Consider the following 17,500-nt stretch of genomic DNA (forward strand, 5'->3'; position numbering starts at 1 on the left):
GGTTAGAACCCACTTTTGCATTTAGCATTTAGCCCATTGGCTGATCAAGGTTCCGATGCCATCAGCAATAACCCCTTTCCCACCCAGAGTCAGTCTAATCCCCATTAAAAAGTGATGCCAAGTGGGGTCCTGTCACTTCTGACCAAATGTCAATACTTGACAAGTTGACAGTGAGAATGAACACACACACACACACACACACACACACACACACACACACACACACACACACACACACACACACACACACACACACACAAATCCATCATAGAATGGCAGACAATGTTATAGTTACAACATATTGTTAGACAAAAGCATCATAACTTCATCTTACCTAAGAGTCTCCAGTCCACAGTGTGGACTCTCCAGTCCATCAGAGAGCATCTTCACTCCTGAATCCTGCAGGCAATTGTTACTCAGGTCCAGTTCTCTCAGACCAGATGACTGGGAGCTGAGAACTGAGGTCAGAGCTTCACAGCTTCTCTCTGACAGTTTACAGCCACTCAGCCTGATGAAGACAAACCAATTTAAAATGTTTTCCATTTTGTACTCATATCACATTTTAATACAGTTAATATATCAGGTATCTTTTCACCTACAGAGCTTTATTAGAGGCTTTGATCACTGGGAGCAGCCTCAGAAGAGCCTCATCTGAAGCGGAGTATTTCTTCAGGTCAAACACATTCTGTTCATTTTCTGATGACAGTAAGATGAAGACCAGAGCCGACCATTGAGCAGGGGAGAGTTTGTCTGTGGAGAGACTTCCTGACCTCATGTACTGTTGGATCTCCTCCACGAGAGAACAGTCATTCAGCTCATTCAGACAGTGGAACAGATTGATGCTTCTATCTGGAGACGGATTCTCCCTGATCTTCTCCTTGATGTACTGGACTGTTTCCTCATTGCTCTGTGAGCTACTTCCTGTCTGTGTCAGCAGGTCTTCTAGGAGATCCTGATTGGTCTCCAGTGAAAGACCCAGGAGGAAGCGAAGGAACAAGTCCAGGTGTCCATTCGGACTCTGTAAGGCTTTGTCAACAGCAATCCTGTGGACCTCTGTTGCAGATGTTTTGCTGAAAAACATCTGCAGATTTTTTAATGTCAGACGTGGCTTAGACATTACATTCTTGTTGCTGTTAATGAGTGACATGACCACATGAACAGCGGCCAGAAACTCCTGAATGCTCAGATGGACAAAGCTGAACATCTTGTTCTTGTCTTTGTCCTTCTTCGGCCGGTCCTGCTCTTTAAAGATCTGTGTGAACACTCCTGAGTAGACTGAGGCTTCACTGAATTTAATGCCACTTTTTCTTAGGTCCTTCTCATAGAAGATCAGGTTCCCTTCATCCAGCTGGTGAAAAGCCAGTTTTGCAAGTAACTGAATGTACTGAATGCAGTTTTCTGGGCCATACTTCTCTTTGGTCTGTTCAATCTGAAACACCAGGAATTTGGTGTACATCTCAGTCAGGGTCTTGGGTAGGTTTTCTCTCTCGCTGGTTTTCAACAAATCCTCCAGAACTGTAGCAGTGATCCAACAGAAGACTGGGATGTGGCACATGATGTGGAGGCTTCGTGAAGTCTTGATGTGGGAGATGATTCTGCTGGCCTGCTCCTTATCACTGCATCTCTTCCTGAAGTACTCTTCCTTCTGTGCGTCAGTGAAGCCTCTCACCTCTGTCACCATGTCAACACACTCAGGTGGGATCTGATTGGCTGCTGCAGGTCGTGTGGTGATCCAGAGACGAGCAGCGGGAAGCAGTTTCCCCTTGATGAGGTTTGTCAGCAGTACTTCTACTCTGGTTGACTGTGTCACATCGATAGAGCACTTTTCATTGGCTTTGAAGTCTAATTGAAGGCGGCTCTCATCCAGACCGTCCAACACAAACAGGAGTTTGAAATTACTTTTGTCAAAATTGGAGTTTCCTGACGTCTGTAGTTCTGTGAAGATTTCATTAAGAGTTTCCTCCTTGATGTCTTTGGTTTCCCAGATACATTCGTGAATTAGTTCTGCAAAACGAAAGCTTTCTCCCTTCCGTAAATTCAGCTGGCGGAAAGTGAAGGGGAATATGAGATGAACATCTTGATTGGCTCTTCTTTCAGTCCAGTCCAGGATGAACTTGTGCACAAGGAACGTCTTCCCGATTCCTGCAATCCCATTGGTCAACACTGTTCTTATGGGTGTGTATTTCCCAGAGGGGTGTTTGAAGATGTCACTGGGTTTGATCGTTTTCTCGCTTTCTGCTGACTTTCTTGATGCCATCTCAATCTGCCTGACCTCATGCTGGCTGTTGATGTGTATGATACGCCCATCTGTGATGTAGAGCTCTGTGTAGATATCATCCAGATGTTTCTTATCTTCCCTGTCTAACCATCCTTCTTCTGCACACATAAAACTGTCCTGGAGGTGCGATTGTTCCTTTTGTTGGTACCATGTGATGGTACTCTGTTGAGACTCTGTTGTTCTCACCAGCAGATCTATGTAGAGCAAAAATTATATTAATAAAGAAAAACTACAACTAAATGAGTTGTATACTCAAACTAATGTATTATATACTCAAACTGTATACTTACAGTACTATAGATGTATATTTTTGAAGGTAACAGCTATTTTATGCTTGGTGATTTTTGTGTGTGCTAAAGGTTGATGCTCTGAGTCAACACTGTCTAACAGAATTACATATTAACATTGGTAAACATTGGTTACTAAATCAAATGCTGAATCCTTCCTCACAACAGCCGCACTAAATGGGCAGTGACCAGACCAACATGGCAACCAGGACAAGTCACAGAATAGCATTACCTTCAATCTGACTGCTGTCAGCGGGAAGGTGAGGAATAGGAGCAGACTGAGCTTGAATGGAGACGGAGTAAGATCCTCTGTTCTCTGAAGTCTCCCCGACAACACAGACATCTGCTGAGAGAGAGAGAGAGAGAGAGAGAGAGAGAGAGAGAGAGAGAGAGAGAGAGAGGTTGACTGAGGTCTGCTCATCCTGGGTTGATTGCCATCTGAGGCCTTGTGGGTCTGATGGAGCTCAAAACCGTCAGCATGAATGGGAGTCAATTCTGCTTCACAGAACTAAATGCAATTTTCTTTCTTGACTGATTTAAAGGTCAAATGATATGCAAATGAAATGACGCATGCTCTACAAGCAGATAAAGTCAGCAGCATTACCCTGTACCTGAACCCATGGGGATCAAGTGTAATACAATGACAACACAATGAGACTTGTGCAAACAAGCCTTTTTCCTGCATAAAATAAAACTCAAAATAAACACAGACACTCTCAGGCCTCTCTTCACACATCTACCGTCTGAATGACAGCCGAGCAGAAGTAAAAACAAATGGTTGGGGGGATAAAACAGGCAGAGAAAGTGATTATGTGAAGTCTATAGAGGCTTGAGTTAATACCAATTTTGATGTCTGCTATGCTGTGCATGTGTGGTATGGATATTGGTGTCAAGTGTCAACATTGCTGTAGTTGATTCACCTGCACACTAGAGGGCATGGGCACCTAGGTAATCACCCTCACAATACTCTACATAGGGGTCACAGGTGCACAGCTGGAGGGAATCAACAACTGGGAAGCCACAAAGTTTTACAACCGTGTGTGGTCGGCTGTGGTTTTGGTCTTGTCATTCAATATAGTCTGTTTGTTTAGTATGTAAATGTTACAAGCTCGTTTTTACATCATTAGCACCCGGCCTTTTGTAGGTGTATGTATTTTTTTATATTTGCAATAATATAACATCAAATGCATATTCCATGGCGGACCTCCCTTTTTGCATCACCATGAGTTGGAAAGGTCTTCAAATTCCCTCAAGTGGCACTTTTTGTTGTTAGATTGACACTACATTAGGGTTGGGGTTAATTTCAGAGAAAGGGGTAGGGTTACATAATCTGTAAATATAGACCAAATAGACAAACAACACATTGTTCATCTTCTTTTTGTTACCTGATATTTGAGTAAAGTGTTACCAGTTTTTAATTATAAATTCATCTGTGTCATTTCTGTTTTCCACATGTTCATGTTTTTTTTTTAACCCCATGACTTATCCTACCTTTGGGTCCTGAGCTGCTGTTTGACAAAGTCTTCTCTAGATCACTCCTGTTGATCTTCATTAGAAGCTTCCTGGTCACCTCCAGAGAGTGTTGGCTGTGGGTCTGCACCATCTGATCGACTGTGTCCTGCCTGTCTGCATTCTCCAGCCGGCTCTTTGGGATGGCTGGGAAGCCCTCCAGGCTGTCAGCCTGCTGCAGGAACCACTTGAATCTCTTGAACTCTTCATCTCCCAAATCATCCAGTGTTTTCAAGAGCTTCTCCGTCGCCATCGTCGCTCCCTGGTCAAGTTCAACAATATTTTCCAACTCAAAGAGTCTAATAACATCACATTACATCACAACACATCAGATCAATACCATTGTTATATAATCTTGTAAAAGTTATTTGTCAGCCACATCATGAAAAGTAATTGATAATGTAAATTCTTATTATTTGTCCTATTGTCTGATTATATGATGTCTTGGACTATTTTCAATAATGTAGACTACTTAACAGCCAATGCCCAGTTCGTCATATCACAGTGCACGCCCCCTTTCTTTGAGGATGTATAACCCATTCATTGTTAGGCTCGCCCCCTTTCTCTGATGCTGTCTCCTCACCCATTCAGTTTACCACACATGTGGCAATAACCAATCAGCCCAAGGTATTCCTCTCCAGCTGATCCCAATCACCTAATCAGCGTAGTATATCAGAGTCCGTCGTGTTTTACTTTGTTTGCTATGTGCTGTGTATGTGCCATGTCATTCTCAGTTGCTGATCATCATCGCTGAAGCAGTTGTTTTCGCCCCACCTCCTCCCCTGACCACCACCATCGGTCATGACTCCTGATTGAAGAATTCCCTATGGGGGATTTCCTATCCTATTCTTCACTGACGACGCCCTCTCATCATCTCAGGAGAGCGTCATCATATCATGGAGTCATACGCCAAAATTAATTTGTTGTATCATTAAAGCTTGTTATACTTTTTATTAGTCTCTCATTATTGAAATATAACCTTTTGATACAGAGGTTATACATGTGGATTTCTCCAACAAGGTTAGCGCAGTTTTATTCGTTTATTTGGATCCCCATTAGCTGCCACTTCCCTTTTCCTCTTTAACATCCACACATCACATGGAACAAAACACTTTAGTTTCTAAAAAATATTAAATTACCATGACAGAAAATTGTGATGTGTGTGAACATATTAATTCCCTTACTCTCTAGTCTAAAATGTGTCACTGGTAAATCATTTCACAACATATTTTATTCATATTTCATCTTTTATAGTTAAACATTTGGAATATATTTATTCTTTGCAGATAAGCTGCAGTTTTATGTGCCTTTGTAAGTTTGATACAGGGACCCTTCACTATACATCTGAACAGGATCATAGGAATACCAAAGTCACTTTTGGGTGAGATTTGATTCCTCCTGAGGTTTCAACTCGACAACATGATCATTCTAAACGTCCCCCCGCTTAGCCTACTTCCCGTTGCGGTGTTTGCTAGTGCAATAACTGACAGGACATAAGCTAGATTGCAAACATTGTTCCCTAGCAACACAATTCCATGACAACCGTCTATAAATCATGTGAAAAGACAGAGCGAGCATTTTTACTGCACTTTCACTTCTCCAATTTTACTATGGAATTCATCGTAGAAACGAACTGAAGTAAACACTACATGTAGTAAGAAGGCATTTAATCCTTAGGAACAAATGAGTCATGAACTTTGAAAAGGAGGCTGTATTGATAAAGTCTTGTTTTCTACACTCAAACTTCAGTCAATCGTATTCAGGGTGTTATGTTAGGCCTTCTTACAGCAACATCTGACAACAGTCTCAGGGATTTTTGCAAAGGAAAAAAATGACTGAAAATGTTTCCAGGCGTAGACTATTTTAGCTATATCGGGCTTTTTAAATTCTGCCGTGCAGTCGCTTCCCATAGGTTTTCTTTTCATGTAAAAGAAAAGAAAAAAGGTGTGTGCATATCACACTCATTTCACTCTAAAGTGCCGAAACACCCAGCAATGATGCATTCATGTTCCAGGCTGAAATAGGGTCCAACATAGACATATGCAAATTAGTGGCTATAATAAATCACAATTAATGTGTTGTAGAATTTTTCAAAATAAAGGTTTTCATTCAAACTCAATACAATACACAAATTGAAATAAAATAATATATAGTCTTTAATTTTTGTACTTTTCACATTTCATATCTGACTCCAATTGACTGAAATCCGTCATAGCAACTGAGAACTTTAATCCCTGCAGTCTATTGATTTAATCTGGCAACACTAAAAGTAAAACATGTAGGCTACAAACTTTAGAGAAGGTTCATTTTGGCCGTAAAGTCAAACGTTGGAAATCTGAGTACAAATATCTTTGGGCATCGAATACAAATCTTGAAAGATTTCACATGATCATACAGTAATATACAGTTATATAAACACATCACAATTCTTTATACTTAATGTATCAAACATGTATGTTTCCTATAGGTGCCTTACCTGGTGAACTCACATCCACATCAAGTCAAATAAAACACTACCTTCAACAGTAGAGGAAGTAGCAGCACTGACAGACGGTGCTTCCTGTTGCTTCATATGAAGCAGAACTACCGTATCTGCTCTGGCTCTGCATAACAAGTAGCCAATGTTGGGGGTAACTCATTACAAAAGTAACATATTACATGTAATACATTACTTTTAGCAGTAACTCAGTAATATAACTTATTACCAATAGGATTTCAGTAATATTATTTTCATGCAAATAACCACTATAGAAAGGATAACATTTAGAATTTTGGACGGTTTACACTGATTTCAGGAAAGGACTTTTTCTGGATGGTTCCGGGGCAGCGGTCGTTCTGCTACTGCAGTTAGTTGAAAATAATGCAAAAGTAGTGTAATAAGTAATGAGTTACTCTACACCAGTGGTTCTCAAAGTGGGGTCGAGGGACCCCCAGGGGTCCTTGAAGGGGTTCCCCAGCAAAAAGGGGAATACATTATTTTCACTAGAATTCCATCCATGAGTAACATGACAGTTGGTCATGGATTTCATACACTTACTGTAATAAAACCTCTACAAACAAACATCTTACCAGATGGGGGACACTGGGACCAAATCTTATCAAATGTAGGGGTCCTTGATGTGAAAAAGTTTGAGAACCATTCCGTCTACACAGACAGTAATATTGTAAAGTAACATTACTTTCCAATGAAAGTATACTTTCACTAGTTATAACTAGTAATATGTTTACATTTTGAAAGTAACTTGCCCAACACTGCCAGTAGCCAACCACAAGTCATGACACTATTGGTAGCGAATATGTTGAGCATTTATTTAAAAAAAATAAACAAGGGAGTAGTAGCCTAATGTCAGGAAGTCTGTATTTTCTGTAGCCTATTAGAGAGAGAACAAAACAAAAAATGTTTAAAAATTCAAGACAGAAATATAGGTCTAAATACAAAATAACGACGAAGTGATTAAAATGACTGTTAACTAATTATGTATCTGTGTACAGGCTCTGCTCCATTTCGTGCAGCATCTGATGGATCTTAAACTTGGCTTGGGATTTCATGCGTGCCGGTAACTTGCGCAACATATCGCGCACTGTCTCTGTGAATCTGAAGTCTTCGTCCGTGTCCTGTGCCCTCTCCTCCCTGCGTTCATCAAGGCCTGCAGTTTCTCTTCTGACCGCTGCTTTGTGCGCTTTATGATCACCACTGTCCTCTACTACAGCTTTCCTCTTCTTCCTCTGCTGCTGCACTGATGATGATGATGGCTGGATGTGTGGCGGTGAGACGGCTCGGCTCTCTGAGGTGGACGGGCCCTCGTCCCCCTGTTCAGGCGATGGGCTCTCCTCCTCCTCCTCGTCCTCCTCATCTGCAGTAGATCCTTGCTCCTCTCCCACACAGTTGTCACACACGGATTTCCGATGGGGTACGATGCCATTCGCGTCAACAGCAACAGCGCCATATTTGGCTCCGATGTTGATAAATGTCTGTGCGGTGACCATATCAAATGGCCGCATGCTGCGGTCATCCCCCGACTTGGGTTGTACGTCCAGGGCTGCTCTCCTGCAGTCTCCTCGTGTCCTGGCTTTACCACAGGTGTGGTGCACCATGTTTGAGGTGCCCGTTTTGTGGCTGTCGTAAACATACAGCGCCTCGCAGCTGTTGCAGATGACGTAGCCCACAGACTCGTCGTCATGGTTGAGCACTTCACTGAAGCGCTCCCACACGGCGCTTCTCCCTTCCTTTTTCACCGTTTTCAATTCGCCTTCTCTAATTTTCTGGCGGATCTTCTTCGCTTCCTCCATACGGATCTTCTTGGCTTCCTCCATTAACGTTTGCCTCGCAATTTTTCGCGCATGCGCAGAGATGGTGAGATAAGGACCCAGGCTCGTCGGCTAATTCGTGCCTGACCAAAAATGTAGGTTAATCCATTATTGTCCTCGATAACCATGAGAGGGCGCTCCAGGATAGGGCAGGGCAGGCCATATAGGGGCAGGCTACCAGGTGAAGGAAGTGGGAGGATAAGCATATTGGCCCTTTTCACAGCAGCAATTTGGAGATTTCAAAGCAGGGCAAACAGGTGTGTCCCAGTGTGCCAGGGTCCTAATGTTATAATACATCCATGGTTTACACTGCTTGACCCTCAAAATGGCTGCTGTGAAAAGGTCATTTTGGGGTTAAGAGATTCTCAAACCTTTTCATACCAAGTACCCCTAATTAGCCTTTTTCACCTCCCACCTAATTCACCAATTTTGTGTCTAAAAGGCAGGAAGTAACACAAGTGCAAGCAAAACATTAACAAGGGACCCGACACTGGATTGAAAGTTGGAAACCCTCATTAATGTTTTTCTTGCACCTGTGTTACTTCCTGCCTTGGGAAGTGAAAAGGGCTGATTCAGTCCACATTACATTTGTTAGGATTAAATCTGATCTGAGGATGTTTACTGTCCAGATATGAGTTTGTCCAGAATCCCAAGACAATCGATGTAGCCTCCTGTAGGTAGAAACAGTGAAACTATCAACACAGTCATTTGTCTAGACTCTAGGCTACATCCTCTAATTATGTTCATTTCTTGTAGCTGTAAATGAAATAATGAAGTTGAACAATTGATCAATTTGCCAGTGACCTTCTGGAGCCCCCTCAATTTGACAAATTTATGGTCATCACCATAGCAACTATATAACCCCTAGAATTCAAAACTAGCCAAACCGTCATGGTAAACAGTGGACAGTTCTATCCATTCAGGTGCTGTGCTTCTAACCATGGAACTGTGCTGTGTCCATCTCGATAATTTATCACCCAGAGTTCCCAAACTCTTGGAAATCAAATTTAAGTTGAGTTAAATTAGTTTCAATGTCTTGTTTGGTCAAATTCAAGGATTCAAACCACATCAGTTAACGTTCAACCTCATACGCTTAATTTCTTGCATGATCTTATCAGATTAAAAAAAGATCCTTGTCAATTCCTATTGATATATATATATTGATGAAATTCAGTAAAAACACTCAAAGCCATCAATTCCTTTTCAAAAACGTCCTAGGCCTTCTATTATTTTTCCTCAAATCCACAATCTTGTATGGATTTTCCAGGCCGGTGGGAAACTGTGAAAACGGGTAACACACACAGACACTGGAGGAGTTACAACCTTTTATGGATAACGGGCATGCCAAGTCACAGCATTCTGGTACGTTGGGACAAAATTACAGCAAGACAGTTTGAAAAACACATGAATGTACACAGACATACGGTCATTCTCGCTCACAGACACACAAGTCACCCACACATTTTTTTGTGTTCAGACCAGAATAATTCATAACTTCATATCAGCAATGAGAAGTACCTACAGAGTACAGAAACAAGACGGCGACTCTCACCAGGATCTCATCATCACGGATTGGTTGAGTTCACCGCCTCCGCCATCAAAAGCTACGTTCACACCGCAGGCTGTAGTGCCAAATTTAAGAATTTTTGTTCACATTTTTCTCGCTTTGTTTCGGCCTCTCCAATGGCTGCTGGAGTTGTCGTCCTCCAGGTCTTTCTGGTCAAATGGCCACAGAGTACCATCAATCAGATATGGATCAAATTTAGGAAAACATAACATGGCCCATGGATCAGATTCCATGTGTTGTTTTTTGTCTGGTCACACTGCACTTAAAACATGAGACCAGTGTAGCAGAAGAATAATAATAATAATAAACAAGAACAAAACATCAGGATTGGGACACTGTTGCAGTGTGAATGTAGCCCAGTGGAGCTGAAGCTGGTTTCATCTTGTAATATTACAGTTTTTAAAGTCCATATAAAACCATTTACATTTGGGGTAAATGTCTCGAGTACAAAAAAGGCACTGCCATTTGTTATTCTATATGACTTTCCCAGCCTTGTGCATGCAGTTCTAAAATATAAATTACACTTTTTCAATGCTCTCCTTTTCTTCCCCCCCCACATTTTCTTCAAATTTTTTGTCCTTTTTGTGTGTGTTTTTTATTATTAAACATACAATATTCTTTTGTCAAATATATACGTAAGCCTGCAGTCAATACAGGACATCGGCTCTTTGATAACAAAATAAAACTAAACGAAATAAGGAGCACAGTCAAGCGGTAAATTGTTACAGGATGGAAGCCGTCGAATTTACAAAAAAAGTCTCGGCATCCCATATCGACAATAACTGACCGCAGAATCTATGACGAAAAATAAAGGGATAAAAAAAAAAAACACAACAGCAATATATGTCTTGATTTAAAGTACATTAAATATTGTTTTTGGAATATCAAGGCGGTATCTAACTGTTAATACTGCAGTGTGTGCGGCGTAAAAAGCACTCCCAGGACGCCCACAGAGTTGATATGCATTTAGAAAAATAAAAATAAAGCATTTGGTTTGAAGAGATGGGGTCGCCCTCTTCCTTCCCACCACAGGCGTTTTCTGTGTTCAGCTAAAACAAAAATGTCACACTGACACTCCTCTACCTTTGGCCTGGAAATGCTGTTGGAAACTAGGGTTGGGTAGCAATAGGAAACCTCTCACTGCGTCATATGTATATATATATATATATATATATATATATATATATATAGAAAAAAACAACAACACTGTATGTGACAAATGAGAGGATTACTTCTTTAAGCAAGAAAGTTAGATCATTTAAATGGTGTCAGCACAGTTTTTGTTTGTATGGAAACCTGAACTCAATTTCCTGAACTTTATTAATAATATAAGTAAGTAATTTTTCACTCTCTTAACTGTGCCTTTATACCTCACATTATGGAAAAGGTGATCTGGAAGCAAGTGAAAGTATACAGAATACTTGACGGAGTTTGGGTAAGCCCTTGCGTTATGTTCCTGATTAGGGTTTTGATTCCTTAATTAGTGCTGTAACTGTGATGGGAAATGGTTTTTAAGTAACCTACCCAACCCTGCTGCAAACCCATAAGCCCCGCCCACTCAGGAACACGCAATTAGCTCACATTTGGCCCAGGTTGCTGATCTGAGTTCAGACTCCAAATACCAAAATCCTAATCCGATCTAATAGCGATTCGACTGATCCTAGGTCAGTGTCTGGGGACAACTGTCGGTGATTACACATACCGCAAGTCCCAGAATGCACTTGACCAGTCTCCTTCCTGGCCTACCAAGCCATCCACACAGACACACGCATACAGTTTGCTCGCGGCTTGTCCTACAGAAACTGTGATCAAACGCACCCAGACTGGCTCCTATTCTCGGGGTGCGGCTACGTTCAGGTGACCTCCGACACCAATGCTTCACAAGAAAAACCTCAACATGATGATGACACTGATAAGATACAAATGAGATTATAGATCCCCCCCCAAAAAAAGAAGAAAAAATAAAAAGTCAAAAATAACTATGTTAATATTTGAGATGTACGTATGGTCACCAGCCATAACATGTTAATACATATGGTACTTTAAATAATAATACACCTAAATGAGTACAAGAATCACCTCTGCAACAGTTATGAAAAAAAAAAGAATAAATAATTGTCTGCGTCTACTTTTAGTATTGATGATTCCTATGGCAGTGACACTGATGAAAGACTGAATACGATGAGATCCCAACGCCTCCTGCCACTGAGGAGCGTCCGAGTAAAAAAAAAAAAACGAAGCGCTGTATCAAAGCTGTAACATCGCATCAACTTCCCCATTCACCATTTAAAACAGAGCCATGCCAAATCCATGCTTTTTAGACTCAAACTCCTGCATCGACTCACACTGGCTCCACGAGCAGCAAACACAACTCCAAACACAGCGCCAAGAGTGTTAAGCGACAAAGCTATAAAACATCAGCGACAATAACGACATTAGCGTGTGTGTCGCTGTAGTAGTGAAGAGAGGCATGGATGATGATGGCAGTCTAAAAGCTGTCAGCGGATCTCAAGGCGCATTTCCACCAAACTCCCCGTTTTAAACAGAGCCAGATGGGAGGAGAATGTGAATTTAGCCCGTTGCGATCACGGGGGGGTCAAACCCTTGTGTTCCTGTGTGCCAAACCCAGACATCTACCTACCAACTAGACAAACAGGTAGTCCATGTTAGTTCAAACAAGTGGCGTCGGGGGAGCGTTTTATCTTTCAGTCCGTCTACTCAAAAACGGCAGGTTCGAAGGTCGAGCGCGAGTCCACTTTGACCCAACACCTCCCTCTACAGGCCGTCTGCTCCTCCCCGCGCAGCTTGATTCAACTCTATTGCACAAAATGTCATTTGAGCCTCACTTGTTTGGATGGCCACTCAAAGGAGTTTAGTGTATCACAGCACCAAGTGCAGAATACAAAAGGAAATACTTGAGAATTACAAGAAACTAATAAAGAAACTAAATGATAACAATCAATAACCCCCTCCCCTCCCCCTTGATGACATTTCAAACCGTTCCAAATCGATCTGAAACTCGCGTGTGGAAACTGTGAAACCTCCCCCGGCTGTCGGAGCGATGTGGGGCTCGAAAAGGGCCACAGGAGAGTTTACTTAACCAGCTTATTTCAACATAAACTTTTTCCTTATTTCCTTATACAGTCTGTTAGCCAGACAATACACTGAGGATAAATATTAAGACACAGAATAAACATGAAATTCATTAGTACAAAAAAACAAAACAAAAAAATTCAATGTAGGCCTCATGTGTGTGTCCATGGACCTTGGCGTCTGTTCAGCCTAGACTGCGTTTTGGCCAGCAGGTGGAGCTAAGCGCTAATGAGACCATCTCTGGGAACACAACCCTTCATGGACAGACCATGTCAAATCAACCTCCTGGTTTATCTCCCCTCCTCGCGTCCAACACAACTTATGCTCTTTGTTTTCCTCCGAGAAAGATGTTTTAGTTGTAACATGCAGCTTAAGCACACTTAAGCGTATCACCCTGCTTTTGAAAAATAACTCTACCCATTATCTGAACATGCAGACAGATCCCCCCCCTGACGACACAGATGTACTGATCTCCCATAAATGTATAAAAGTCTACATTTTCCATGTATAGTGCCTACAAAGGCTATGAATTCAAAGAGTACATACATGCTATATATCAACAATATAACTGACCGGTGCCATATATATCAACAATATAACTGACCGGTGCCAAACTCACCTCCTCCTGCACGCTCACTCACATGAATAGACTCACAACATGATTGGACATGACATCATCTTCCTCTATCATCGTTAGCCAATCAAAGGTCCTGCCTCTGACTTCATTCTTTTTTTAAACGTCCGCTTCCCTTTCCAGCATCACTTCTCAAAATCCCAGCTTGATTCTCTTTCTTCGACTTCCTGTGTCTTTCTCTCCTTTCTCCTCGTCACTCTCTCTCTCTCTCTCTCTCGGTCTATCTCTCTCTCTCAACAACATTTGCTGTTCCTTTTTCCTGTTCCTTCTCTCTCTCTCTCTCTCTCTCTCTCTCTCTCTTGGTAAAGTTTCAAGCCAACCTAGCTTGGCTGTTGGCAAGTCAAATAAAGAATAAGCACATTGGTTGTAAACTAGCATGATGGCTACTCATGGGACGTAAAGCAACTATGGTAAAACGCCAAGGCTTTACAGAAATATCACAACATTCATACCTGAAATTCATACATGTTTCTGTACCCTTTGAAAGTAGCATCATTATGTAAACAATAAATACATACAATAAAAATAAATGATTTTTAGCCACCCGATACTGAGCAAGAGGCATTCCCGAGCTCCCAGAGCGTCCGCACTAGACACTCGGTTCTCAGTCCAAACAGTCACAGATATCCCAGACGTCCTCCTGCGTCCGTTAGCTTGTCTTGTTTTGGGGTCTGAGGTGCTGTTATGGATCTGCGGTGACAGAGCCGGGAGCTGGGACCAGAGGGCCGGAGAGGGGAACGCCTCGGTCTCACTGGACCCTCCCGATCCACAGGCAGGCTTCTCCGTTCTGCTGAGGCGGACCAGACTGCAGTACTGCCTCCGGCCTGCTGGGGCGCTCTGCGCACACTGTCCAGGCCGTTTTCAATGCATTTCTCTCTCCTCGCCCAGACCCAGATGACTGCGAGCATGCTGGGATAAGCAGGAAGTGTGTTTTTCCAACCCGATGGAAGGTGCCAATGTGATAGCTTGTGTTAGCCGTTTGCCGATTGGCTCTCTTGTGTTACTTGGACCCCGCCCAGTCCCATGGTTGAGCTCTACCATTGGCTACAGGGCGAGGGGATAGGAGGGCTGGTGACCTCGAAGTGACGTATCGTGAGAGAGCCTCATGCACCTGCTCATAGTCCTGCTGCTCTCCCTCAGGCCCTCATCTCATATCGTTGATGTGCGGTCAGCACCATCTAAAGAGGAAAAGAAAACACATTAGAATTCACCTCTGAACCTCTGAATCAGCAGCCACCCAAACAGTGTGGAGGCAGCATCCCGATGGAGAGCAGAGTCAAGTCTGTTTGTTCACAGTGAACAGTGAAGAGGCAGCAACTCCTCTGCCAGCTTCTACACTACCACATACGCATTTGTGATTTTGTGCCAAAACAAGGTAAGCATTCACTTTTCTGTGGACTTCCTAAAACAACTATTAGTTGCCTTCAACTTCTTAAAAATGCAGTGGCCTGGGTTTTTATCTGGAGAAGACAGACCATGTGACACCATTTGTAAAATATCTACACTGGCTTCGAATTAATATAATATAATTTAAATTGGTTTTTAAATCTCTTAACGGTCTGGCACCAACTTACTTATCAGACATGCTTGTTTACGAGCCAAATATGCCTTGGATCATCTGGTGCTCGTCTTTTAACTCTCCCTACAGCCGGAAACAACGCTTTTATGAGAATTCTGAAAACACAAATTCTCCACCAGTTTTAAGAGATAGTGATGGTGATAGTGAAAGGGTAATGTCAGTGTGATCATGATAGTGAAAGTGTAGTTTAATGTCAGTGTGATCATGATAGTGAAAGTGTAGTTTAATGTCAGTGTGATCATGATAGTGAAAGTGCAGTTTAATGTCAGTGTGATCATGATAGTGAAAGGGTAGTTTAATGTCAGTGTGATCATGATAGTGAACGGGCAGTTTAATGTCAGTGTGATCATGATAGTGAAAGTGTAGTTTAATGTCAGTGTGAGCTGCTGGTGAAAGGGCAGTTTAATGTCAGTGTGAGCTGCTGGTGAAAGGGCAGTTTAATGTCAGTGTGATCATGATAGTGAAAGTGCAGTTTAATGTCAGTGTGATCATGATAGTGAAAGGGTAGTTTAATGTCAGTGTGATCATGATAGTGAACGGGCAGTTTAATGTCAGTGTGATCATGATAGTGAAAGTGTAGTTTAATGTCAGTGTGAGCTGCTGGTGAAAGGGCAGTTTAATGTCAGTGTGAGCTGCTGGTGAAAGGGCAGTTTAATGTCAGTGTGATCATGATAGTGAAAGTGTAGTTTAATGTCAGTGTGAGCTGCTGGTGAAAGGGCAGTTTAATGTCAGTGTGATCATGATAGTGAAAGTGTAGTTTAATGTCAGTGTGAGCTGCTGGTGAAAGGGCAGTTTAATGTCAGTGTGATCATGATAGTGAAAGTGTAGTTTAATGTCAGTGTGAGCTGCTGGTGAAAGGGCAGTTTAATGTCAGTGTGAGCTGCTGGTGAAAGGGCAGTTTAATGTCAGTGTGAGCTGCTGGTGAAAGGGCAGTTTAATGTCAGTGTGATCATGATAGTGAAAGTGCAGTTTAATGTCAGTGTGATCATGATAGTGAAAGTGCAGTTTAATGTCAGTGTGATCATGATAGTGAAAGGGTAGTTTAATGTCAGTGTGATCATGATAGTGAACGGGCAGTTTAATGTCAGTGTGAGCTGCTGGTGAAAGGGCAGTTTAATGTCAGTGTGATCATGATAGTGAAAGTGTAGTTTAATGTCAGTGTGAGCTGCTGGTGAAAGGGCAGTTTAATGTCAGTGTGAGCTGCTGGTGAAAGGGCAGTTTAATGTCAGTGTGAGCTGCTGGTGAAAGGGCAGTTTAATGTCAGTGTGATCATGATAGTGAAAGTGTAGTTTAATGTCAGTGTGAGCATGATAGTGAAAGGGCAGTTTAATGTCAGTGTGATCATGATAGTGAAAGGGCAGTTTAATGTCAGTGTGAGCTGCTGGTGAAAGGGCAGTTTAATGTCAGTGTGATCATGATAGTGAAAGTGTAGTTTAATGTCAGTGTGATCATGATAGTGAAAGTGCAGTTTAATGTCAGTGTGAGCTGCTGGTGAAAGGGCAGTTTAATGTCAGTGTGATCATGATAGTGAAAGGGCAGTTTAATGTCAGTGTGAGCTGCTGGTGAAAGGGCAGTTTAATGTCAGTGTGAGCTGCTGGTGAAAGGGCAGTTTAATGTCAGTGTGAGCTGCTGGTGAAAGGGCAGTTTAATGTCAGTGTGAGCTGCTGGTGAAAGGGCAGTTTAAGGTCAGTGTGAGCTGCTGGTGAAAAAGGTCAGACTATATGTGGGTATGTTGAGGACGCATTGTGCATGATATACAGTACATATTAGACACAATAAGTATGTGGCACTGTGTCAAGTGTAAACACACCAGGCTCAAACGGGTTTCCAAATTCCACTGTTTCTGTTTCAGTGATTGGTAACTCTTGGTTTGAACCAATCTGGTAATCATTCAGAGAAGCTCAATGTAATTTATGTTTGTCTGACATGAACTGTGTTTTTTTTGTGTTTTTTTAAGCTGTGTCTTGTCTGCAGTTTGATGTTTTGGTCGTGGCACAAACCTTTTGTGGCTTGTTTACCTTCCTCCAGCAGACAGTGTTTTAGGCCATTAGTGGTTGATTCTAAATTTCAGTCTCATACGCTCAGACTTATAGACTTATATATATATATGTTTTTTAGTGGGGGGTTCCTATCTGGAGGAAACCCCAGGGGAGCACGGGGCGAACATGCAAACTCCACACAGAAAGGCCCTTTTTGACGTAGGCACTGAGGACATGGAACTGGGTGCTCACCCTCAGCGCCCACA

At 42.2% G+C, this 17,500-nt stretch overlaps 2 protein-coding genes across 3 annotated transcripts in view; both read right to left on the bottom strand.

Moving 5' to 3' along the window:
* The window catches only part of LOC310791433 (protein NLRC3-like), a gene marked incomplete at both ends in the record, with an annotated part of 13,706 nt that extends 9,379 nt beyond the window's left edge, over window positions 1–4,327 (bottom strand). Inside the window, 3 exons of the mRNA XM_083653130.1 lie at window positions 335–508; window positions 600–2,472; window positions 4,057–4,327. Of these exons, the coding sequence (XP_083509256.1) occupies window positions 335–508; window positions 600–2,472; window positions 4,057–4,327 (2,318 nt within the window). The remainder of the gene's footprint in view (window positions 1–334; window positions 509–599; window positions 2,473–4,056) is intronic.
* A 5,376-nt stretch (window positions 4,328–9,703) lies between these two features.
* samd4a (sterile alpha motif domain containing 4A) overlaps window positions 9,704–17,500 on the bottom strand; it is a 104,659-nt gene continuing 96,862 nt past the window's right edge. For both annotated transcript variants that reach the window (XM_083652935.1, XM_083652934.1), the window contains one exon: window positions 9,704–14,854. In XM_083652935.1, coding sequence (XP_083509061.1) covers window positions 14,826–14,854 — 29 coding nt within the window. In that variant the 3' untranslated portion in view covers window positions 9,704–14,825. The remainder of the gene's footprint in view (window positions 14,855–17,500) is intronic.

This window comes from Poromitra crassiceps (genome assembly GCF_964638095.1).
Source record: "Poromitra crassiceps genome assembly, chromosome: 16".
NCBI lineage: Eukaryota > Metazoa > Chordata > Actinopteri > Beryciformes > Melamphaidae > Poromitra > Poromitra crassiceps.